This window comes from Parasteatoda tepidariorum, chromosome 3 (assembly GCF_043381705.1).
Source record: "Parasteatoda tepidariorum isolate YZ-2023 chromosome 3, CAS_Ptep_4.0, whole genome shotgun sequence".
Classification (NCBI taxonomy): domain Eukaryota; kingdom Metazoa; phylum Arthropoda; class Arachnida; order Araneae; family Theridiidae; genus Parasteatoda; species Parasteatoda tepidariorum.
In genome coordinates this window covers 46391026-46418543 of record NC_092206.1, presented here as the reverse complement: position 1 = coordinate 46418543, position 27518 = coordinate 46391026, and the positions used below count along the sequence as shown (strand labels likewise).

General features: G+C 28.8%; 1 protein-coding gene across 2 annotated transcripts; it reads right to left on the bottom strand.

Moving 5' to 3' along the window:
* Positions 1–787: 787 nt before the first annotated feature.
* On the bottom strand, positions 788–22889 carry LOC107453997 (uncharacterized). 2 transcript variants are annotated; one of them, XM_016071031.4, is made up of 3 exons: positions 22747–22889; positions 4023–4644; positions 788–2499 (listed from the first exon to the last, which is right to left on the bottom strand). In XM_016071031.4, the coding sequence occupies exons 1-3, from the start codon at positions 22771–22773 to the stop codon at positions 1574–1576; spliced, it is 1575 nt and encodes a 524-aa protein (XP_015926517.2). In that variant the 5' UTR covers positions 22774–22889; the 3' UTR covers positions 788–1573. The 2 variants fall into 2 exon arrangements, with proteins under 2 accessions (XP_015926517.2, XP_015926518.2); XM_016071032.4 differs by lacking the exon at positions 22747–22889 and adding an exon at positions 6889–7043.
* Between the last annotated feature and the right edge of the window lie 4629 nt (positions 22890–27518).

Below are 27518 nucleotides of genomic sequence, written 5' to 3'. Positions count from 1 at the left end.
AGTTCATATAGAGCCAGAAACATGGCAAATTTTACTACATTCTGGTAATTTTTTCATGCTTTTTTTGTCAGTGTTGAATAATTTACCGTTTGCACTTCATCCATTGCATTTGTTATATTCATTTTGCATTTGTAATTTGTACATTTGTTATATTAAATATATTTTTTTACATAAGTTACATCAGAATATTTGAGTGGATTATGTGGGGAATGCCAAGAGAAACTTTGAACTAGCTTTTCTAAACAATATGATTGGGATAAATTTCTAAACATTTCAATGATTTTTTTCGGGCTATAAGTTTTTTAGTTTTTAAGTAAACATGCACTGTTTTATCTGGTTTACAACTTTTAAGGAATATTTTTATTCTATATTTTAAAAATGTTGTTATTTAAGTTTATGATGTTTATTCGCACCAACTATTTTTACTTGAAACTAAATGTAATGTAGTATTTCGTTTTTGAAAAATGGAGGCTACTTATTCTTGAAATACTTATCACACCTTAGTGCATATACTTGTACTAATAATTATTATTTATATAAGTATTTCATTCTTGAAATACTTATACTGTAGCACTTTTCATATAAATATTCGGTTCATGAAACCATAGAGCGCTATTTTCACACAAATCAAATTTTCAGTTATGTAAATTAATTTAAAATCTAACTCCTAATATTCTGAGAATTTTGAGGATAAGAGTTCGTTATATTTGATTTTTAGTAAGAAATTAATAATATTTTCTTTTTGCAGTAAGCTGTGTATAAAAATATAAAATCCACTAAAACAAAATTTTGTGTTTACAAATATTTATTTTTATTTTTAAAAAACATGAGTTGCAGAAAATAAATAAAATGAAAGAGAATGAATAAAGATGAGTGAATAGAAGAAGTGAAATAAAAAGAAAAGAATGACTAAGGTACAGTTATGCGAAAAATAAGTAATTGTTAGAATAAAAACTTCGTGAAATCATAGTTACTAACTTACAGATATCAGTTAGAACAGTACTCTCTGGATATAGACTCTGGAACAGTACTCTCTGGAACAGTACTTAGGTATTCATAACTTATATATAATTTCCCATTAAGTAGTGAAAAAGTAATTAATGAATGTGATTGTTAACACTTTAAGTAGTTCGGAAAAGTTATGTGAATAATATATTATCTAGCTGTTATTTATTTCCTACATGATTAAATAATGATGTTGACAAGTAATATTAATAAAACATTCGTAATAAATATATATATCAAATAAACAAAGCATTATCTAATTCTTATTATAGTTTCCTTACAAATATGTGTGATAATATTGTAAAATTGTGCAAAATTTATATTTTTAATAATTTATAGTTTATTATAGATGGCATTTAAAAAAGAAAAACAAAATGAAATAAGTGATTTGTTTTTAAATTAATTTTATAATAGAAAAGATGATAATGTGCATTTTAAATCATTGCTCATGAATCTACATGAAGAATATTTTAACTTTGACTCTGGTCGCGCTAAAATCATCATGGTTTGGTTGATAAAATTTAAATTATACACATAACTATTTATCACATGGTGCAATTTGGAGAAATTAATCCTTTTTAGCACCATCTCTATCGCTATCATAGTCAGATGAAAAACTTCTGTAGTTTCCATGAGAATATTCTTCAGCATATTGTTGATCATTAGGATCTTCCTTAGGATTATCCTTGCGGTAATATGCATAGCTCTTTTTCATCATCTTTGGTTCTTTTTTATCTGCATATTTATCTTCTGATGGAAAAGCTTTTTTGCTTTCATAGCCCCGAGACCTATCATCGTTTGCACTTTTTTCTGGATGGTTGTAATGGTGATGATGTTCATATGTTTTAGGTTGATCATCATAAGCAGGTTCATGATTCGCAGGATTTTGCTGAGGATATTCATAACGATAGCTATGTCGATTCGCTCTTGGAGGATCATTGCTATACTGTGCAGGTTCGAACTTCGGTGCTGAATCCACGCTAAATCCAGATTCCGGATGGTTCCGATCATAAGATTCTACTTGAATGGTAGGTTTGACATCCTTGATGGCATCTGGACCTTGCAGTTTGAATCTGTCTTGATAACCTCTAAAGGATGATAAGGGGTTGTTAAATCTTCCAAAACTTTTAAAGTGGGAATCTAACATTTTATCAATATAGTCAGGAGCTAGGGGATCTCTTGCTTTTGCACTTGGGAGATCTAGTTCAACTGGTCGTGTATTCTCGTAGTTTGATTTTGCCGCCTCGAAGCTTGCAAATGGTCGCGAATCTAATCTGGCACCCAATTGCGCAATCGGTTGCATTTCTGGAATATTTGCATCTGGACCATTGATATTAGGAGATTCACATTCTTTCGTGATTATGACACTTTTAGCGTTTGATCCGTGTTTTTTGGCATCTTCTGGGTCAACGATCTTCTTGACAACAGTTCTGCAACCTTTATCATCAAGTTTTTCTTCTCTGCGTTCTGGTTCGTCTCTCCAATATTTTTTTCCTGTCAGTGAAATTTGCTATCAGAATGTTTCACAAAAGTATTTTGATGCATATTTATTCTAGAAATAGTTAACATTAACAAAAATATAGGGTTTAGAAAGATTCATTTTTTTTAATTTTTTTCTAATTATTTTAATCATGCTTTTTTTATCTAACAATGTAAATAAAGTTATAATACCATTTAAGTACTCATGATTTAATATCACTACACAGTATTATATTCATTTTACCCTTATGTTATAGTTGAAAAACTTCATCTTAACATTTCGAATAACTCTGAAGTTAGATAAAGAATAGTTCTTAGAATGTATGTCTTTCCTAATTTTGAAGTATAATAGTTTTATAATCTGAATATAAGTTTCGAATGTAGATAAAAAATTAAATTTAAAATGTTAATAAAAGAAGTTCAGTCGGAGATCGTGGAATATTATTTAGTATTTAATAACACATTTTAGACGTAAAACTTAATCGTGCTGCAATAAATGCTTTTTTAATTATATTCCTTTTTGTAAAGTTGGTAACGTGAAATTAGAGTTCTCTTATATTACATTTTTATAATTTAGAAAAAAATATTAGTATTTAAAAATATTAGTTTAGACTGTTATTATTGTGTTGTGAAGATCAATTTATTTAATTATGAGAATTTAGACGATTTTTCCTAATTTCAACAGCACTATATTCATACTGAGCTCTACTACCAGAACTCTAAATACAACATCTAAATTCACTTTGTCACCTATTGCACGTGAGTAGAGAGGTATTTTCGAAGAAGGTTGTTAGCACGAAAAAAAAAATTATTTTACTCTATTTTAAGAATAACTATAGAAAATCAATCGCATTATTTTGAAGGTTATTTTCATGGAATTAATTGTATTTAAATATCATATTGCATTTAAATCAACAGGTATCAAACGTAGTTTACTGACCAACTGTATAAGATTAGTAAATTCATAGAGTTTGTTGAAGAGGAATTAAAATAGCAATATTATCATAAGGGGAAAATTTACCGAGTATCAGAGAAGAAATTTTTTAACAATATAAAATTAAGCATTGTAAAAATTATAATTTTAATAGAGTGTTGGAGCTCATTTTGAACTGATTATTGAATTTAGTGAAGAACGATAAGTTATACTAAAAAGTCCAAAAATACAACAGTTGTTTTAAAAATTAAACCTTCTTAATCTCTATATAACCTGTTTCCATACAACGAATAAAGGAAAGGTTTATAGTGTAAAGAATTTGTTTTTGCTCTATATGGAGAACATGCTCTACTATTTTATAATTTTGAAAGAAGGCGTAATTAGGCTTCTGGCAAAATTTATATTATTTGTCAAAGATATACGGGTTAAACTGACCGATAATGTATTCCAACTAGGTTAAGTAAGTAGGGCAGTATAGGATAGGGTAAGTAGGTATGGTAGGTAATATATGTGTGGTTAGGTATAAGTATAAATAGGTATAGGCTAGGCTAGGTATAGATATGGACTACGGTGTGTGGTTAGGGATGTTCTAGCAGTATTTTACCTTTTAATTTAACTTCAGTAGGATCCTTGGAGTAACTATCATAATCGAATCTGGGTCTATAAGAAGGTGATTCAGCACTCGAAGCAACATCTAGTATTGAAAAACGTCTTTCAGGTGCTGGTCTTTGATCCATAATTTGTTCAACGAGAGATTCGTAAAGTTTCTTCGCTTGGTTTGAGCCTTGGGAATCTAAATCAGACACGCTGAACAGAGATGGGAATTCCTCGTCGAATTTGAAAGCACTCTCGTATCGAAATTTGGGTAAATAGGATCTTTTGAACAGTGAGGACTTGAATTCGTCCTCAAAAGAAGAGCGGAATCTGTCATCCTCGTTGTCCAGTTGATACTGCTCCCTTGCTTCAATTTCTTTTCTGGCAGAAAATTTGGGTTTTCGCTGTATGATATAAGCTTCTTCGTTTGGGTCATTTCTGTTCTTTGGTAGGAGGATGATCTTTGATCTAGGGGCAGTCAAAACTCGCTCATCGTTTTCCACCATAGCCTCGAGTTCTTTCAAAGACATAGATTGTATGACTTTGTCTTCCAAGCGAGCTTTGACATCGTCGTCGACTGGTACTTGACACTCATATTGTTGAACTAAAACAGTTAAGGCAAACGCCAACATCTGAAAAATGAAAAAAAATATATACATATTTTCTGTTTAAAAAGTGTTAGTGCATTCGTGTAAAATAACAGGTGAGTCTCGTCATTCGAAATGTATCTTAAATGCTAATAATTTTATTAGTTACCGATTATATTTTATCAGTTAGTTTTTAGAAATGTTTACTTGAAAAAGTTGCTGTGAATATTATAATTTATTGCAAATTTCGAATTATATGAGAATGCTATTTCGCATTGTTTTCGTGATTTTTATTTTAATACAGCATTTGTTTCATTGAGTATAGTGGTATTACAAAAATACAGTCTGCATTTACTATTCATAATAGACGTAACAATTAAAATCAGAAATGAACTACTGGTACAAATTTTTATTAAATTACATCATATGAAAATACAATTTAATGTTTACCTTTTTAATGTATGAGTATTTAATAATTGAATTTTAAAAAAAGCATCAAACCATGAGACTCTTTTTTTATACTAATGAAAATTTATTTTGGATATGATGTTGTTACTAGAAACGATTAAATATCAGTATAAGTGAACTTTATGCATTTATTTCCTTGTAATATTCAAACGCAAAGTAAAAAATAAGTTAATGATTAAAAAAAGTCTACACGTGAGTGAATTAAATTTAAATCAATACACAAAATACTGTAAAATTTAAGCGATATTGTCACAAACGCAAAAGAAATACTGTATACACAGGTAATCCTAATGTAACCACAGAAAGAGGGCTGAATTTGTTTCTTTCTTTTGGAAACAAAAATGAATTAAATTTAAATTATTCATAAAATTAAAATATTATACTACTCTGCAATGTTCAAACGAATTAAGTTCGAAAGTTAGGTTACGAAGAGACGATAATACAATCCAGTTTTTGTCCCTTTTTCATCCTGTTGGCAATAAATAATAGTGACAAAATATTAGGAAATATTTTTAAACTTAAATGCGTGGAAGAAACAAAAATAAATCAAAATGGAATTGATTGGAATGTGAAGATTTTACTTGCAATATTCATTTTAAAACTTATATTGTACGTTTGGAGTTACATTTGTTTTCTTTCATTCAAACAAATAATAAATACAACTGATTCCTTTAATTGCTTAACGTATACAATATTAATGATTTAAGCATAGTAGCGTTCACGAAAGTAAAATATGGGACCATACGTTGGTGAGTCTTATATTATTAATTTTGTGTCATGAGTGTCACATTGTTAATTTTTACTTATTTATTGACAAACACACATAAGGACATATACAACAAAATTGTCCTAAATTTTAAATTTTGATGTCTACCATGGGTCAGTTGGAAACAGTGATCATTTGCATGTAATTACTTGAAAGTAAGAAAAGATTTTCGAATCTAAATTCAATTTGTTTGGCAAAAAAAAGAGAAAAAAAAAGAAAATTTAAATGCATTTTTTTGATTGATTAATTCGGTATATTTTTACAGAAAAAAGGAATATGGGTACATATTTTAACTCTATTGTGTGTATTCATTATTTTAATAACTTAGGACGTATAAGTTTGTAATCCGAATAATAACATAATAACGAAATGTCATGTAATTTCTGACTATGTAAGAACATGGGAGAACATGAATTCTTGGCTAGTATCTAGTGGGCGAGAGAAGATGTCCGAAAGAAACTGTGAAATCTATTTCCGTGGTTCGGCGAGTAATCGAGAACTGTTAAAGCTAAATTTTAAATTTTAGCTTTAATTTAGATAAATTTAAATTTCCCAATTATAGCTAAATTTTAAGTTTCATTTTGCTTTATAAAATATGTGAAAATTAAATATATATTTAATACGAACATTAATTGCAAATAACTATTTAAAAATAGTTATGAGACTTAAATTACGTAGTTCATATTACTCTATTTTTTCATTAAGAAATGTAAAATTTAATATATATTTATTTTTTGTTTAATCTGAAAAGAAGAACACGATATCTACATTTTACTTTAAATATCTTGAATGAAATTTTTTTCAATGTCGATATTACATATTAGATGCTGTTTCGTATTATTTATTGCAAGTTAAAAAAACATTCTGATTTCTGCAGAAAAAAAAATGATCCAATTTTTTATTTCAAAAATATATACATTTAACATGACCGATGACCATAAAAAACATAGATTATATAACATACGAAACAAGCAATTATTTCAAGATACCACAAAATTTCAAATGAATAAATTTAAAAAAAAAATGAATAAATAATGGCTTGTTTTTTTTCTTACCGTAATAGCTTCCATCATTTTTACAAATAATATTGTCAATTCATTTCACGCTTGGAAACTCAGGAAACTAATGACCGCGAAATGACCGGATAGTATTTGTAATGTCCCGCCTAGCTTGTTGTTCACATTATGTCGAAGCACTTAGCGTGCCGAGGTAACAAAATAAAAACATACATAATACTTCAAAAAAGACGTGAATTGAAAATCTGGAAAATACGCTAGCGTGACCTCAATGAGTAATAAATATGTCTTTCACGCATAACCTAAACGGTAGTGTTCCAACATTTGTAAGAATGAATCGGAAGTGTGATGGCCTGATTTAAATGTTCACCCACCACTCCGATGTGGATGTGGCGCAATTTAGGCGCTGTTTTGAGTGTCTCATGTATGTTTATTCTGTTGTTCTTGGATAAATTATGGACGCGATTGACACGAACAAGGACGCACTCTATTCAGTAATGATTGCCGATTAGTATTTTGAAATTCATTGAATGAAGTTTCGAAAATTTACACCAACAGTAATTTGTTAAAACGAAAAGAGAAGTTGTTATCGCGAGACTAATCTGATGAACTTATTTAATTATACATTTTTTTTCTAGCTGAGTGCATTATAATTGGAATTATTAGTGTTAGTATAAGTATACCACTAGATTAAAACCTTGTAATTCAAAACTTCCAAAGAAAATTCAACAATTTTCGTTGACACTTATTTATATAAAAATAAAAGGTTTATGCACAACATATAATTTACTTTAATGGCTAGCCCTATTGCGAAAAATACTTTACTCTAGTTTGTTACTAGCTCATTTTGGTTATAACAACACTGAGATTGGGTATAGTGACTTTGAAACGCTGCGTTTAAAAATGTTTTTAAGACTGAAGGTTAGAGAGTGACACTATGCTTAATTTATTGAACAAATTTAACAGTTTTAAATCATTTTGACTTAGATAATAATATTTAAAATATTAGAGATTACTTACACAGAAATTAATTTTGGTGTATGGTTACAGTATTTTTTGTGTTGAGGTAGAGTAAATGCATTTTAAAATACAGAACTGTAGTTGTATGCAAAAGTCTTATGAAATTTTCAAAAAAAAAATTGTTTGAAATAACTAAAGTGAATATATTACTAAAAGTGTGCTTGTTTTTTAAATGAAATCTTTTTGCAATAAAGCCATTGTATTGATTTTAACTTGCATTAAATTTATGCAGTCAGTGAACAAAAAATACAAAAATGAAAGAATAAATAAATAAAACTACAACAATGAAAAAGTAAATAAAAAGTGTGACTATACATGCACTGCAAAAAATTTTAGTTTACCTCTGTACCCAAAAATGGTGGCAACTATGCATCAAATTTTTTACAGTGTAGGTTTGAAATTTGCCTCTTAAGTTTGAAATAAGCTTGTTTTTCGAATAATACAAATTGCTTTTAAAAATTCTGCTTTTAATGGGTTTTGGTATTTTCTTTTTAAAATTTTTTATGATATTCATATTTGTATTTATAATTGATTATTTAATTGAAGATTAAAAAACATGTTTGCGATATTCCCACAAATCAACGTCAATGACAAGTATAATAGCAATTGAAATAATTTGTAAACTTTGTTATTTCTTTATTTTTTAATTATTTCTTATAGTTTATTTTGTCGCTCCTTTGTTGTCATACCAGAATATCTCTACGTAATTAGTAAATACTGTTTATTTTAAGGCTACTAAAATATTTCTTTCAATTTATAATTTTTTTTTATAATTGAACGTTTATTTGAAGACTGTCTATTTTTAGAAATTGTCTCAAATTTACAGAAAAAAAGTTAACATGATGCTCCAGTTTTTCTGATAGATTCAAACTATAAGAAATCAGGAAAGTACTAGCATTAAAAAAAATGCAGTAATAGTTAGCACTTGTGCATGCATTTATAAGAGATGCTCTTTATGCATGATTGAACTTGTAGACAAATGAATTTCCTTTGGTTCTTATCACATGTTTAGCATTTTCCTACTTAAAAGTTAAGTTATAAGTTATGGTTCAGATATTTTTCGTTTCCTTAAACATTTTAAACATTTAGTAGTTGTTGAAGCTCATTCAAGAGAAAAAATGCGGAATACTTGTCAAGAATCGTGATTTGATAGTTAATTATAGAAACTTAAAAAAATACATATAGAAAAACCCGCTATAAGAATATAGAAATTAACGAATAGAATTTTTTAATTTGAATGAAGTATTTGCTCTTATTCTGACTTTGGCATAATATTTATAGGAACAATTGTTATTTAACATGATGCTTAAATAGAAATGCATGAATTTTACAGTAAAATTATAAATAAAAACAAAAAAAAAATGCTTCAGTAAATGAAATATTTATTTCAAAACCACCTTCATAGAGATTTTACAAAGCATTTATAGTTCTAAAGGAGACCTTTAACTATTTATAAAAAGTTAAATAGTAATTTGAAAGATAAAAAAATATCTTCAGGTTGAATTAATATTTTTAATATTTATGCACAAATATTTTATTTTATAACCATTGCTGTACAGTCGACCCATTATTGGGTTTACGACTACTAATGTTCAACTCTGTAGCCTTGTTATTTTGAACCCAATCCAGATGACAAAGGAAATATTGAATGAAGCATTGGAAGAAATTTGCCTAGGACTTTTTTATGATGGAACTAACCCGCATTTGCGTTAGATAGAGAGAAAAACCATTAAATCATCCCACGGTCAGCCTGATGGTAAGGGGACTCTAATCCATGATCCATCTACCACTGAGGATATTTTACATCAGCACTGTGGGTGATGAGGGCTGGGTGTGGAATTTGTATAGACCAGTCAAGTGAACACAAGGAAAGTGAACTCAAACAAAAATGTTCGCTTTTTTGGTAATTGTGTCAACTAAAATTTTAAGGGATTATTAATTTACTAGTCAGCTGCGCCCCCTGCTCGCTAACCCTCGCCAACCCCCGAAAATTGCTACGCAATCTTATATGGTTTGCTTCGCAAACCAAGCTCGTTTCGCTCGCTACTAACTTAGGTACATTGCAAATGCACAAAATTCTAAGACTTAAAAACAATCATTCAAATCCATATAATTAAAAAAAAAAGAAAGAACAAACTACATCTTTTTAGTAAATACTAAATCATTAAAATAAATTCAAATAAATGGCATGTAATTCGTTAAACCTATTAGAAATGTGCTGTAGTATAATTCGTGATATAAATCGAAAATCGTCAAATAAATTCGTAATATTTAAATTCGTGAAAAAAAGCGCTTTCGGCAAAATACTAAAATAGAGATCTATCCACAAAGACTACTCACTTCTGCCTAGCTTAATAGTATGAGATTGCCGAGGCTGATGCTCTCTGATTATTTCCGTTTCCGTTTTTAAAAGCGCTATATGTTGAGCCACCTCAGCTAGATTTGGCATGTGACATTTTTAGCGGCCATCATTGGTCGATTTTCTAGCGTTGCCATTCGGGGAGTTGTAATGAGGCTTTTTTTGTAGCCGTGTAAGAGAAATAGTAACGTAAGCAAAGCAAAGCAAACGTTGCCACCGGCGGAAAAGAAATACAGCCAAAATTTGGGAGCCACTTAAGAGAATTATATATATTAGATATTGATAAATCAAAACTTTACTGTAATAAATATAAAGATGAAGAGCTTTTGAATTATGACCCATTTTTTAGTTGACTGCATAACGAAATATTTCCAACTTTATGTGATGGCAGTCATTATAAGTATTGAGGTATGATGTGTTTTGAGAATCGCATGGGTGACCATGCTGATGACCGTGATCACATTAATCTTCTTCTCAAGTAACCAGAAGATTAGCAAAATGTCATTTTTATTTCTACAATTGATTTTCCACCAAGTAATTGCTTTTAAAGTAGGTAATTAAAGTATTTGTATGACATTATTTTGCTCGTTGAATCATGTCACGCTTGTATGGTTCGATAATGGATAGTTAAAATAGTTAGAAAACTAGAAATCATGTTATCTTGAGCATGTCTAATGATGTGTTAAACAAAGTTATTAAATTGTTTTTAAAATTTCAACAAATGATATAAAATTGACTAGATAACTCTTACTTTAACTGAAAAATTTTATGCCTGATTAAAAGAATCGGGCATTGACCGTTAAATTATTTATGATTTTGCATTTTTTTATGAAACATTTACATATACCAAAGAAATTCTTTGCATGATTTTTTAAGCGAGACCTAAATAATATCCCCAAAGACTTAACGTATTTTTAACGGATAATAAGCGGTTCATTGATATATCATAAAAATAACGAAAACTAGAGTGACATTCTACAAAAAAGGAGAAAAAAAAGTATTTTTTTAATTGAGCGTTTCACAAAAGAACGTATTTGTTTAAACAATAGCATTACCTATAAATTACCCATATAGTTAAAAAGAAAATAAGTGTAATGTAAAAATGGTCAGCCACATTTATCTATTATCAATACTAGAGATAATTTCATAGCCTACTTGGTGTACTGAAGAAAAAAGTATAGTCAAAACTACCAGAATATTCTTAAATTTGCCGTCTTGTTGGCTTTATGGTAATTCAAAAATCTGGGTAATTTTTCCGAAACTCTTTGGTAATGATATTGACTAAATTAACCATAAAATATAGTGTTAAAATATGATAAAGTGTAAAGTTAGTGATCTTATCATGATTACATAGGGCATGACATAAAAACTATTTATTAGGGTAAAATTTATTTTTTAGCTTTTAATAAATGTTTGGTAATAAGGATTACAATTTTGAGAACCACAATTTCAGGTAAACCGTAGCAATGTCTACGCAAAAAATACCAAATGAATGGCTTATAAATACTGTATTTTTTTGGTTTAATTACAAAAATTATGGTTTCTTCAACCAGAAATGCATACATTTCGATAATTTCAGCAGAACTCTTTTCTCTCTGTGTGATTGGATATTCAAGAAATATTTTTAATTGTTCAACATAATTAGTTCCTCGTGAACGGAGAAAACAAAATCTGGTAAAATGACATTTCTGGTAAAAGAAACAACGATTCTGATAATAAAAACAAAATATATAGTATTTGGACAATTCCATGAAAGTGTCAACTTTCAAGCGAAATTTTTTTTATGAATTGCATATTTTGATTTTAAAATATGTTCAGAAATAGCCAAAGTCTACTTATTCATGTTTCATTTTTGATAATTTTAAGTTTTTTGAATCTAGCAGTATTCTAAAGTAATCACATGGCTGATAAGTGAATTGTTCACATTTGTGCTGAAAATTTTTTCTTGAAAAACACTTATAAAACACTTGAAAACTTTAAAAACACTTGAAAAGCCTATTCAAAAATTAGAGAATTACTTATTTTTCAATTAACCTAATGGCTAAAACAACTGTTTAAAGACAGATAGAATATTGAAAAGGAACAAGATCCCCATAATACGATGGAAAAAAAAGCCAGAGACAGAAAAGCAGATAAGAAGGCTTCCGCCACAAAAGCTGAACTTAAAAGCTTAGATGTTGTGCAGAGATTGTGTAAACAAAGAAAAAATCTAATTCTACCAACCTCTTCACATACAAATAATTTAAATTCCCCCTACAAATCTTGGTAAAGCCGTAAAAAAAGTTGTACACTCACTTCCAAAATCAACAATAAAGTTAAAAAAATTAATTCAGTCTTAATGTGAGAAGTATTTAACATTCAACTCAAAAGAAACTAAATTAAGTGAATGTCGATAAGCTGTTTATTTTGGTTAAAAAATTTAACTGTCAAGATGATGTTAGTTACAAGCCCCCAGGTGGTATGAAGGATTCAGTCATAATACAAACTCTGACAGAGTAACGAAGAGTGCACTAAAAGAGGCTTTTCATTTGTTTAAAGAAGCAGATAATGATGTAAAGTGTGTTTCATTTTTGTTAAGTGTATTTCATTAATACCTCACAACACATGCACCTATAAATACCACGTAAATGTGAGGTTGTTTTAAAAAGCCAAACAAGGCGTTGGATGCTTTAAAACGGCACCTAATATGCAAAAGAATTTTATGATTTCATAAAGTCGAAGCAACAAATTGTTGAAGTTTTGTTTTTGTCCAGCTATTCTATTTAACCCTTTCGCGCCGACTGTCACAAATACGTGCCAGTATAAAACCGTATCGATCAGGGCAAAAAGATAAAACTGGTAATCAAAGTAATTCTTTAGCAGTTTATTTGTGGGCGGAGTTATAATTGTTTGATTTATTTAATTCACCATTACTTTGTTCAAAATAAAACTATTTAGTTATACCTTGAATTAACATTGATTATATGTGTGATTAAACTAACAATAATTAAAGTAAAAGCAAAGTAAGTCTGTCAAATTAGAAACGACTACATTTAAGTTACCGTTTTTTATTTAATTACATCCTGATTCTGATTTTGTACGAATGCTTTTCTGAATCACCCGTCCCCAAGGGGTTAAGAGAGGGCAAAAGAGAATGACTTCAGCTGGTCACTTGTTACAGCAGCATTGCCAGAGACAAGAGACGTGCACTAGACGTTCATGTAGTTGAGAAGTGAATCATCAAAATTAGAATGTTTTCTAATTTTAACCAAAACCAAGTATATGATTTGAAAGAAGGCCACTGTTTTGAAGAGGAAAACATGACTGAGGAGACTCTTTAATCACTGTCCCATATTTCAGAAAAGGAACATTTATATGTGGCTCAAATTACTTTGATAGACCATTTAGATGTTAAAGTACTAAAAAGAAGACGGGACAAAAATTGATTTATGCATAAATTTCCTGAGAAAGAAGATAAGATGTGTAATTGGCAAGTTAGATATAAAACTCTTCAGAGACAAGCTAATTTTCAAATTGTTGAAATTTTTACTAAATCTGTTTATCGGTTACATACACATTAATCCTGTTTATCTGTTACATTCTTTTTATCATTTACATATTAATAAAACATTTTTTAAATGAAAACTTTCTTCCACTAAACTTTTTGTCATTCTGTCACGGTCATTCCGTCACAGCAAATAGATGCTAATAACTGCTAGCCAACCTGAGGTTAATTTTCCAAATTCAGATTTTACATTGCTTACACATTATACTAAAAGTAAAAAACAGTTCAGAAAAATAATAGCTGCAAAATTCACAGAAACTACCAGTTTTAAGCAGCATGCCAAAAGCTTGGTTGCCAAAATGTCATTCCGACACACAAATAAAAAGATCGTAAAATTAAAAATTAAAAAGATAGAAAATCCTTTTTTTTTAGTTTATGAATCGCATTATGCCAATAATAATGATATGCATGAGAAAAAACAATGTTTACTTTAAATTAGAAAACTTAAATGAAATGTTATTTTTCAAGTCAAAATGTCATGGTAGTGGTTTACCGGAAATAATGGTTTTCAAAATTATAGTCTTTATTACTAAAAATTTAGGAAGAAATACATCACTGAAAAATAAATTAACCGAAAAAATGGTTTTTATGCAATGCTCTAAGTTATAATGATAAAATTGCCGAATTTTGCCACATGTATTATGAAACCATATTTCATTGTTATTTTTACCAAAATTATTACCAAAATGGTATGGTAAAAATCATCGGTGTTTCCATAAATTCAGAAAGAAGGTAATTTTTCCATATTCTGGTAATTTTGAACATACTTTTCTTCTTAGTGCATATCACAAATAACTATACAGGTTCATGTGTGTCAAGTAGACTCTTACTCTAAAGAGAAAAAAAAAACTTAAGATGCTTTTAAAATTTCTACAAAATTAAATAAACTATAAGTGAAATATAAAAATTTAAAAAAAATTTTATTGTTACAAAATGTAAAACATTGAGTAGAAAGTACCAAAAAAAAACTGTTGTTTTCTCTTTTAATATAAAAAGTTCATCTTATATGACGGATAAACATACGGATAAACGGATGACGGATAAGCATACAAGTTTGCAATACTTATTTGTGAATTTATTATAAAATTTCAACAATAGCAATTAGGCATTGATGTATTAGATTAAACAAAATAGCAAAATAGAAAATATGCACATAATATTAATGCATATAAATAATAAGAATTTATGAATAGAAGAAAAAATATTACAAAAATAAAGTGATAAACCGTCCAAATACAATTTATCAGTATTTATTAGAAAATGACAAAGCCCGCGTATGTATTAACACAGATTATATACTATTCTTAAAATTTCCCAATGTTCTTAGATTTTAAAAAGTAATGAATCCCATTTACGGCGAACTTCCAGAGGTGTCTGATTTTCCTTAATGGTTTCAAAATTTTCTATTAAGAAAAAAAAATAATTTGAATTTAATTATAAAATGCAAAGCATTATATAATCAAACTAACATAGTGAGAGTTTTCATTCAGATCCAAAATAGAATCGAACATCAATTAAACAATATAATTTATTTTGAAATTTTACGATCGAGAACTAATTTGCACACCATAAGTGTAATTAAGTAATTTTTAAACTGGAACTCACACAGAAACATTTAATGCGCCTAATTTTTCAACCTCCTCTAAATGCTTTTTAGTCCAATTCATCAATCAAATAGGGCAATTACATTTGTTAACTCGCATGAGTGAATTTGGTGGAAGATTCATTCCAACAAGGAGTGTTTTTTGATAAGAAAATTCCATTTCCTTAAGAGCATTTTTAAAGTTTTGTGGTAGATATACATTTATAATTCCTTTTTAAAAAATGGAGTATGAATGCGTTTTTGAAAAAGTAATTTTCGAAGCAATGAAGGATTATTTTATTAAATTGTTCAATTATTTTTCAATTACAGTAAATGATTTTGAAATGATTACATCAGTACTTTAATTTTAATTATCAGCAGAGAATATATGTTCAACTTTTGGCACATCAAAAAAATTTCGTATTTCCTTATAAAACTTTTCAGAATTCTATTATTTAAATTTAATATTTTTAGAGCTTCAGGTTAACAGTTTTTTCTTCCTTCATACCAGCACGTGATTGCAAAAAAATATAATTTTACTGCAATTAGATTTTCCTTCACATTGAAAAATCCGCAACGTAATAAATCTAAAACTAATTCGAATTTAAACGCGTTACTATGCATGCTTGTCTACGCTGGGAAAAAAAGTACGGACAGACACACCAGAATATGGGAAAATTTATAACGTTTCTGGCTCTATGGACAAACCAAAAAGGCCGGTACTTTTAACCGGAATGCGCTTGATAATTGATTTTAGTGAAATTAACAATAAAATATTGAATGATAATATGCTGTATTAGAGCATAACATAGAAAATATTTACTCAGTAAAATTTACTTTTCAGTTTTGTATTTTGTTCTAAATGTGTGGTAATAAATACTACTGTTTCGAAAACCAGAAATTACGGTAAACCGTCACCATCCGAACGGAAAAAAATACCGAAAAAATGGTTTAAATACCACATATTTAGGTTTTATTTATCAGTGTTTTTTTTTACCAGAAATGTTACAAATATACATTACGGTAATTTTACGGCCATATAATGCTCTAAATTTATTCTAAATGTAATTCTTTATAAAGTAAAGCCGGAAAGAATTGTGTACAGAGAAGTTAGAAAGGAAAGAGTGTACTACATTCTCTATAGTTTCAAGTAAAACAGCTGTACTCCTGTTGGTGTACTTGACCGAGCAAGTTAATTGTTACGAACGTCCAGGATAAACAATAAAAATGGTTTATTTTTGCAAGGTAAGTATTACATAGACCTCCAATTTTCTATAGAATGTCTGCAAAATTATATTGCTTAAAATTAAATGATTTCTTATAAGCAATAAACCTTGGATACCGGTGGTTACATCAAGGATTCCTTAAGGAATATGCCAATTTCAAATGGAAGATCTTGCAATTACTCCGACAAAAATCAAATTGTTTGCACATTTTACCTCTTAGAAGAGATGGGACATTCTTTCCTTACTACACTAAGTAAAAGGTATGACCGAACTTACTTGAATATGCAAAAGTTTACCTTGTTTCTGGATCTATAGGCCATCAAAAAGTACAATAGTTTCAACTGTAGTGATTTGATAAGCATTTGAAGAAAATCTTTTCGGTTAAATTTAATTTTTTCAAAACCAGAAATGTTTTCAGAGGTTCGGAGGGGAGAATCGTAATAGAACAAAGAATTGAAGAGCACAGAGAACAGAGAAGATCGTAAGAGAGTAGACCCATAGAGCTGAGTTAAAAACAATAAAAAGTTTTCATTAAAAGTCAATAAAACCATTTAAATTCTTACTTTAACTAATCCATATTACATTTTAACTCAACCTACTTTGGATCAAGCAATGTTTTATAAGCAATAAATTGTTCAAGAAATTAGTTTAGGGAATTTAAGATAAAAATATTTTACTAAATAATAACAAAATAAATAAAAACGATAATTTTCGGTAACGATTAGCGGTAAAGTTTAATAAATAAAGACGGTAATTAAACGGTAACAAAATGTTCTAAACAAATTTCAGGTTGACAGTTACCATATGAACATTAAAATTACCAAATGAATGGCTTAAATATATTTAAGTTTTATTAACTGGAATTACGGTTTTTTTTTACTACAATACATTCCCATGCATTATGGTTATTCTAACAGAAATTTTTCCTCTTGTAGCTTGAAATATTTTCAAGGTATATTTTAGTAAACTTTTTTTCAGCTATTCACTTCTAGCTGGCAATAATTTTAATTGGCCATTACGATGCATATTATTACTAAACGGTAATCGCATTCCAGCTAAAAGAGCAATTATTAAGCATTCATACTAAAGCCAACGGCTGACATAATTTGCACTTTCATTCCAGCTACTTCATATATCCTGCATCTTGTTCCAGCAATGAAAATAATGAGCGGCAATTCCTACTGCTTCATGGGCAAGCTTAAACAGTTAAGAGAAATTACTCAAACACACGAGATAGAAATAACTTGTGCTTGCAATTAGCCAATATTTATTGATTGATTTCCATTTTTTCTTTCTTTAACCCTTTACCCTCAAGAGGTAACTCTCACTCATCATCGCCACTTATATAACATGCCCCGCACTCTAAATGTTAAAATGCTTACAACTCAATATTCTTGTAAATATTAAGTGGTTACTAACATTTTTTTTAATCGCTCAAAAACCCTGGAGGGCAAATGTTTATATTCTAGACCAGCGGTTCTCAAATGTTGTTCCGTGGAACCTTAGGGTTCCGTGGAAGAGTTAAAGGGATTCTGCGAATTAGCATAACCAGTGATGTATGAGTAAAACCAGCAATGAGTTTTGAAACCTCTGATTTTATTTAAATCTAACCAATAATTCATAATTTATTTAATCTTACGGTTGCTTTGGTGAAATTATTTCAAGTAAAATGTCAATGAAATAGAAGTGGTATTATTTAAAGGATAAAAGATACAATATCAATAGTAATATATTGAACAAGTTATGAAAAAAAAACTAAAATTTATAAAAAATTCCCTCAGTAATTCCTATCGTGGGTTCAAATCAAAATATTTAAATTCTTTAATAAAGAAATAGGTTTCCCTAATTACAAATTTTCAACGTTTATAGCAGTTTTTTTGTGTTTTCATTTCGAAGTAAACCATAATTCGACTTATTTAATCTGGCCTACGTATATACACCAGAAACAAATTCATTACTAGACTGGATATAGCACAAGGATTGCAAATTTTGCAGTCAGAAATAAAACCTAATTTAAGATTATTAATGATAAAACGATGAAAAATGTCACATTCCTTAAATTAAATATTTTAAATATAGTCTTTTACAGGTTATATCGTTCACAATTACCTTAAACTTTATTTCTAACGATGAGGTAGCACCGGAAGAAGTGGGATTATTTAGGACTCGGTAGCTGTTAAAAATTGGGAACCGCTGTTCTGGCCCCTGGTAGTGATGACCAAGGGAGAATATTAGCAAATGAATAATCGAAATATAAGTGACAATCACAAGCAAAACTCTTTCATATTTAAGTATGAAACCCACGTTATTCAGGACAGTGAAGAAGAAATAAACCCACGAAAGTAAGTTCTACTACACTGTAAAAAAGTTTGGGATCAAATTATGGCATCAAGTACCGATCTGGTGTTCGTTAAATCTGTTGGGTCAATCTCCTATTTCCCATAACAAATTATACCTCAGGAGATACTGAACTGAAGATTGATCGTTCTCTGGTTCAGGTCTAAATTACGATCTGTGGATGAATGAATGGGTCCACGATTTAAAGAGGGCTGAAAGGTGTGTTTGTGGCTAAAGACGAGTTCGTAACTATAGACTTTGACACTGAAAAATAAGAAACGCACCCTCTGATTTAAATTCGTTACACTGCTAGATATTTCTAGCAAAAAATGGTTAAATAGCAATTAATTGAATGGTTATTTTACCATATTTAATCACAACAGTCAAATAACCATAAATGAAATGGTTAACTGCTGTTTATAACCAAAAGAATTTTATCGCACCAACTAATGAAGCTACTTAGTTCTTTGCAAATGCGTATATATCGTAGCCGAGCGGGCTTATCTGACAATCTCATGACCGGCAGAACTGGAGTTCGACTCCTAGTGTTGACACTACAATATTTCCTCCATTTCCATAACACATGAAGAATTTCCAGTATCCGGCACTCTCCAATGCCCATTACCTATCGAAAAGGCAATAAAACAATTCATTTTTTTAACGCTTTTGAAGAATGCTAGTTGTAAATGGTTAAAAAACCGTATAGTTTTGCATTCATGGCTTTATAACCATAAATTTTGTAAATGGTTTCAGAACCGTAAAGGAAAAAAATGCTCTTTACCGTAAACTTAACGGTTCATCGGATGGACAGACAGCTGCCAGTTATTTTACCATAATTTTAGAATGAAAATTTTAACAGTGTAGGTTTAACCAAGCGGACTTGCTGTTAATTCGTAAGTAGCATTGGAAGCAACAAAAAGTACCGACACTTTAGGCGTATCAGCCGTAAGCTCTCTTTTATAGTAGAACCAATTATTGCTGTAAAATATTATACCTTGATTTTTACAGTAATACTTGTTTAATTAGAGGGATTCAGTGATTTCATTGAATTATTGCTGTAAAAATTGCATTAAGACAGATTTTTTCGTTCCACAACATGATTCGGGAAAAATAGAAAAAGCATCGCATTTTTTACAGTAATTTGATACGGAATTTTATACAATGCTCATGATTCTGTAAAAATTTAATTAATGCTACTTAAAACAAAAAATGATCATTGAATGGATAAATATTTTAGTGGAAAAATCCATTGAATGTGCCATATTTTGGATCATTATTTCAGTGAATAAAATCTATTTATTTATCTTTTGAATAATCTATTCTTTCATACCTCTATACAATCGGTCACATAGCCACACTCCCACAATGAACCGTTGTTCGGAAGTTTTACCACATATAAACAACTTTCAATAACCTTCTTGAATGTACCGTTCTTGTATAGTTTTGTAGGTCGAAACAATAAAAATGTAAATTTTCGGAGCAATGAGGTAAGTTCGTGGAAATAAATTATGTTTAAGAGTTAGATTTTGCTTCGTAACTAACACTGATTAAACTTTTCTCATTGCATTGAAAATTTAAATTTCGAATACATTGTTGAAAAGGAGATTTTTATTTATAAATACATTTGAAAGCGTAATTTTTTAGTATTGAGACATTTTATTGCTGTGTTAATTAGAATGAATATATTTTATTTTGTAACAGTATTATGGGAACAACTGACCCAATCTTGAGTTTACGGCTGCCAATTTTCAACTCCGTGGGCATGTAATTTTGAACCCAATCCAGAAGACAAGAATCCAGAACCCAATCCAGGGAATTTCTGGATTAAGCATTGGGAGAAATTTGCCTTCATGGGTACTATTTGATGGAAGTAACCTGCATTTACACAGAGAGAAAAACGATGAAAACCTCCCATGTTTAGCCTGATTGCAGGGGGACTCTAACCTAGGATCCGTCTACCTCTGAGTAAATATTACGTCAGCACGGTGTGAGCCGAGTGCGGAATTCGTACCGACAAGCCATAACTGGGATTCGAACCCAATTCATCTCATTGAGAATCGAACGCATCCTCCCCTGAGACACCAAGGCTTAAATGATTATATTATTCATTATATGATTGATTATTTGATTATTTATTATTGAATAACTATATACCGAGTATTAGAATTAAGGAACAATACTTAAACAAGCCACATAAGAGCTTTCAGTTTAAATGAGTTTTCTGGCGATTATTTTGTATGTTTTGGGTTGCAATTTACATAATAGCTAAAAAAGTTTTTGGCGCAGAATCTTAAATTTCGTCTCCAGCTTTCTTTTGATATCCCATTAAATAATGATTAACTATTTTTTAATATGCATGTAATTGTTTTTTATTTGGACAGCTTTTTGTTCAATATGATTTGCATGTTTTTCGAAATATTGATATAATGTCAGTAAAAACTCCATAATATTCCTTATTTTGATTTTTAGCTTAATTAGCATAACTTAAACAGGTTATCCAAGGTTTATAAATTCTTCATTATTTACGTAATTTTGACGTGTTTTCATAGAAATTATTAAGTGCACCGTGGAAGATATCTTGAGAGTTGATAATTTATTGAATCCTGTTTACTTCTTTAGTGATTAATGATACTCAATCTCTTAATCATATTCCCATTTTAGGTCCCAAATTATATTTTGAACTCTAAACTTTTGCCTGGAGCCTAGATTTATATTTTAAATATTTTTGTAATTTAAGATTTTGTTATTTTAGCTTTTCATTCTAACTTTTTGCATCTAACTTTTAATTGACTTAGTGATAGTTTATCTAATTCAACTTCAATTAATTTTATTGCCACTGTGTGATTTTTGAATTTCAATTCTCAGTACTATCTTTACATTTGTATTTATATGTTATTGTTGCCGTCTTGATGTTTTGTACTGTATATCTTTTTCTGAATTAGCATCTTTCTTTGTGTTCCTTTAAATATCCGATTTTTAGAATAAAAACTGTTCAAGCTGCTTTTAATCGAGGAATTTTTCATTTCAAGAAAAGTCTCAGCACTGTTAGGGGAAAAATAATGAATAAAACATTTCGAAAACACCAATTTCTGTTTATAAATAAAAAAAATTACATGAAAATATTTGAACAAGAGAGAATTGCGTTTGAAAAAGGAAAAAAATTCATTAAAAGTCAATAAAAATAATTAAATAGTTAGTAAAAATAATAATGTATTGGATATTTTTACTAATCCATATTACATATTAAAATTAACTACTTTGATCAAGCAATATTTTATAAAGAATAAATTGTTGATAACATTTTATTGTTCATTAAAGAATTCATTTAAGAATTTAAAACTGAAATAAATAATTGATTAAATAATAATATTATAAATCACAATGAATAATTAGTGAATAATTTAACTAAAATTAGAGTTCACTGAAACTGTGTAGTCTATAGAAAAGATATTGGAAATCCTTAAAATAAATGCAAATTTGTAATATGAAGTTCGCATCGATTTAAGTAGACGTAAAACTACCGATTTAAAAACTTAATAGCATGACTAATCCCAATGCAGCATTTTTAAACATTCAGAATACATGATTTTTTTTAAAATTTTAAATAATTTAAAAAAAAAACGATTGAAATTTTTAAAAATTTCCAAAAGATAGAGAAAATAGTTTATTATTTTTAGAAATGAACATCATTTAAAAATCCGTTGGATATTTAATTCTGAAATTTTTAAAGCATAGAACATTTGGAATAGTTATAGATCATTTTAGAACAGTATATCAAAAAAGTTTTCATTTTTCTGCAAAACGAAATAAAATAATCAAAAAAAGTTACCAGCAATATCGGGCCTCTATCAAACATATTTCCGCGGTGTCGATGCTTCGGAAAATCCGATTATCTAAAATAAACTGATAAAAGAGAACGTAGAGCGGCTTAACAATTCGTTCCAACCTTTCCAAATGAAATGGATAAACTCCTAGTTTGAAACGCCGACATAGTTAAAATTGTCCGTGCGCTCAACCTAGCGTGACGCAAGAAACGTCGAAAAAAAAGAAAAAGAAGAAAAACACCATGCAAAACATACAAAATTGAGTTCCAGTTCATGTCACTACGAGGATGTTTAAGAATCTTGAGCGTGGTATTACAGTTCGCTAATTTTTAATTTTGTAACAAATTGGTCGCTGGGAGCTTTTATTTACAGCAATTAGGCAGTTTTGAAAAGATGAACTTAATTGATGCTTTTAACTTCAAAAAAATCGTGTCTGGTCGTCGCTTTGGTGAAATGTCTGAAATTTAAATTTCGTGGGATTGACAAATTTTGAACACGAGTGTTGTAATAATTAGTAATTTTCAATTTTGTTACAAATTAGGCTCTAGAAACTTTTAATTAGAACCATTAAGCATTTTTGAAAATGCAAAATTAATTGATATTTAAACGGTTTATAAGAAATTGCCTGAATTTTAAAATCCATGATGTTCACAAATTTTGAAAATAAATATTGCAATAATTAAAAATTTTTAATTTTGTATTAAATTAGTCGCTGGGATATTTTATTCATATCAATTAGGCATTTTTGAAAATATGACCTTAATCAATGCTTTTAGTTTGAATTCTTTGTAACGTATTATCTGAATTTTAAAATCCGTGATAATAAGAAATTTTGAACTTAAGTGCCATAATAACTAATAAATTTTAATTTTCTGCAAATTAGTGACTGGGAACTTTTATTTAAAGCAATTAGTAATTTTTGAAAATATCTACTTAATTTATACCTTAACTTTGTAGGGTGTTTAATGCAGTGGTTGAATTTTAAAATTCGTGATTTTAACAAATTTTAAACATAAATGTTGTAAAAAAACCTTTTTATTTTAATTTTCCAATTATGTAGTTTTAGAAATGTTTACTCATAGATGCATTCAAATAATTTATATTTATTTTTCCTTATTTGTTATTCACAAATGGCTATTGGTCTATTAGTTTAATTTTGCTTTCATTTAAAAATTCTATTAGAAAAACCTAACTTAACAAAAAAAGGGTCATATTTTTAATGCATTTTTGGTAAAAAATTCTAAGACCAAAGAATACTAAATATAGCATAAAATGGAAAACAAGCATTTCGAATAACAAAAAGTAAGGATAACTTATAGGGTATTGTAATAAAAAAATTAATTAACTTAAAACAAGATTATTTTGTAAATTCATCAAAACCCAAATTGCTTTTGCTAATGCTCAATTCAACTTAAAAAAACTTACGTAAATTGTTATAATTTCAATTAGTCATTTCCAACGAACTAAAAATATCAGTAATCATATCTATATTAATATTGAAAAATATTACAGATCATAATCAACCTAACAGATCAATTTACGCACAAAAACTGACGTAAATTGTTATGATTTCAAGAAGTCATTTCCAATGAATTAAAGAGTATCATAATTCATATCTATATTAATATTGAAAAATATCACCGATCATGAAACAAAGATTTTGAAATAATTTTTTTTTTCAAAAAGTAAATATATTGTAAGAAAATTTAGAACTAATTTTAAACGAAATATTTTCAACCCCATTTTCAATCTCCCATAAACATAAGACTTTTTTTTATAAATACGAACTGTCTTTTTTAAAAAAATTTGAGTAAACTGGTACGGATACAATAAAATATTTGAAATAATCTAAAGATATCTCAATTCATAAATTAATAACTAAAAGCGTTACAGATCATGGAACCTTTAGAATTTGAAATTATTTTAATATGAGAATATTTTTCGACAAAAAAATAAATGCTCTTTATTAAATATTGCGAATTTTTTTGACACATTTCAAGAGAAAATAAATGTAATGCCATTTTCAAATTCTTTTAATTAAAAAGTGTTTATTTAATAACTGTTAAGCTATTTTTTATGAGACGTAAATTCTTACGTTTACAATCGAAATTCCTAAATAATCTTAAATGCTTCTGACAAGATTTACATAAATTATTATTCATAATTAAATTACAGTTTAAAAACGAAACTTGAAAGCTTCTTTTACCCAAAATGACTTTAAATTGAACTTTGAAGAATTTCAAGAAGCATTATAAAATTATTAAATCAGAAAAAACTAACTGATAATTTAAGATAAATTTATAAATTCTTTTGCAATTATAATTTTATTACTCTAAGAGGATTAGAATTCAGAAAAACTACCATCTAAAGGAATTTTAATTAAACTCATTAGAAATATGACTTCTTCAAAGAAAATTAATCAGAAAGTTTTATCAAAGTTATGAATAAAATAAAGAACTTAACTAAACGTACTAAATGATTTAACTAAAGTGATAAGGTGGAATAATTTTCTTTGAAATACCCCTAAGAGCCGTGTTTAAAGTTAAAAGTAATTATTTCTTTCACAGAATTCACTAACTTTTTTTCTTAAAAGAAAGGAAATTATTTATGAAATACAAATAATCCGATTCAGCATTTTGCTTGACCTTCTAAAAATTCATTAAATATTTTCCGAATATCTTTTTACCAAAAAATTTCAAAATAATATTGTTTCTATTGTTATTAGTATAAAATAATTATGTGTACATAATTAAATCAATTATTCAAAGACCTTAGTAATAATAATTTTATTATTTTAACCGTTAAATGAACCACAATAAGAGAGAGTTTTTGCAATGCATTAAGGGTTTTCTCTAACCCTAACGTTATCGCTATTTAAGCTTCACAGTGTATCAGCAAGAATTACACCGAAGAGCCATTACATTATGACCACCCTCCATCTATAACAATGGGTACGCCCAGGTTTTCAAGGTTTCTCGCCCAGGAACAATGTTTTCATCGGGCACATTAGGACCCATAATCCTCATAGAACAATCCCTGACGTCTGTAAGTTACTTGAACATGGTTGCAGACCAGGTTCACCCATTCATGGCAACAGTTTTTCCTGTGCCGGATGGCGTTCACCAACAGGATAATGCACCATGTCATAAGAGTCGAATCGTCATGGATTGGTTAAAGGAACACTCTAGTGACTTTCAAGTCATGTCTTGGCCCCTAAATTCACCTGATCATAATCCAATAGAGCATTTGTGGTCCTACTTGGAGAACCAAATTCGCGCTACCACGCTACCCCCTCGCAATGTGAGGGAATTGCAGGACCAGTTGGTGAGCGCTTGGTACCAGATACATCAGACTACCTATCAGCACCTTGTGGAATTAATGCCACGGCGGGTGCTAGCAGTTTTGAGGGCTAAAGGTGGAGATTTGAGCCTGAATCAACTCATTGAGAGGTGATGCTCTATTCTCTGAACCATCGCGGTTCAATATTGATAATGCACAAAAATGACATTTGAATCTTTTTGTTTAATGGCAAAGCTAATTTTGAATTGGACTTTCTCTGTTGTTCTTTATAATTTAGCTTTGAAAACTGTTTCGCACATCTGGAAAGGTGTTTGTCTTATATAGTATGGAGAAAGAATTAACTACCAGTCTGTGCTAGTTTCAACTTTGAAGGACATATGCTGTTTTCTTGCTTGTTACTTTGTTAGTTTGGCACCTAGTACTATTTTGGCATATTTTTTGTAATATTGCAATTCGGGGCTTCAGTCATTTCATTTCTTATATTTCAGTTTTTATCGGATTTTTGATAATTTTATGTTTATTGCTGAAGAGATAGTACTGTTTACATTTACGTTGTGCTAGTATCAACGTTGAAGGACATGCTGTTTCCCTACGTGTTGCTTCGTTAGTTTGGAATTCAAAATAGCAAACATAAAAAGTTGTAAATGCGAGAAATAAAAAAAAAAGAACATCTAAGTAACTTCTGATTTAATAAACGTGGTTTAACTGTTACCAGGATTAAATCTTAATTTCCTTACCTATAGGCTAATTATTTAGTGCAGATGGTATTTTAAGTAACGAAATCAGACACGCACACGTATTTTGAATAAACCTATTTTTTTACGATTTGTCGTCTCGACTCTCAAAATATGCTTTCAAAACTTTGGATCTCATAATCTAACTTCATTTTTTGCCTAAAGCATTCTCTCAAAAAAGACTTATTTATAAATTTTTGTATTTCAAGAACTATTTGATATATTTACTTTAAATTTTGGATTTTATTATATGTTTTACATAAATACATAACTTTTTCGTGCTCTACTATTTAAAATTGTTTGATTATTAGTAAATTATCTTCAAAATAATTCTTACATAGAATTTATTTAGAACAGTCAAGTTCTATAATTGAGTGTAAATTTTTTTTAAAATTTTGATTCTCCTTATAAATTTTGAAGTTATGGAAAAATATACAAAAAGCAACAATGGCATCAAGTGGTCAAACTAAACTAACTGATCAAACTAAAATATTGGGACCATACTTTTTTTTAAAATTGAGGATACCCCTCAATATTAAGGCCAAGAATTCAAATCCATCGAAAAAAAAGGTATATTTGTGAAAAGAAAGTACGATTTTTGCCTTTTTTAATATTTTTTTTAAAAACTTAGAGAGAAAAATTCGGGTTAAATTAGCACTTTGTATGATAATGGAATTTTTGTAAGGAAACTTTGGGTCATGAAACTAAAATATATGGTGTATAAAATCATAAATTTAGTAAGT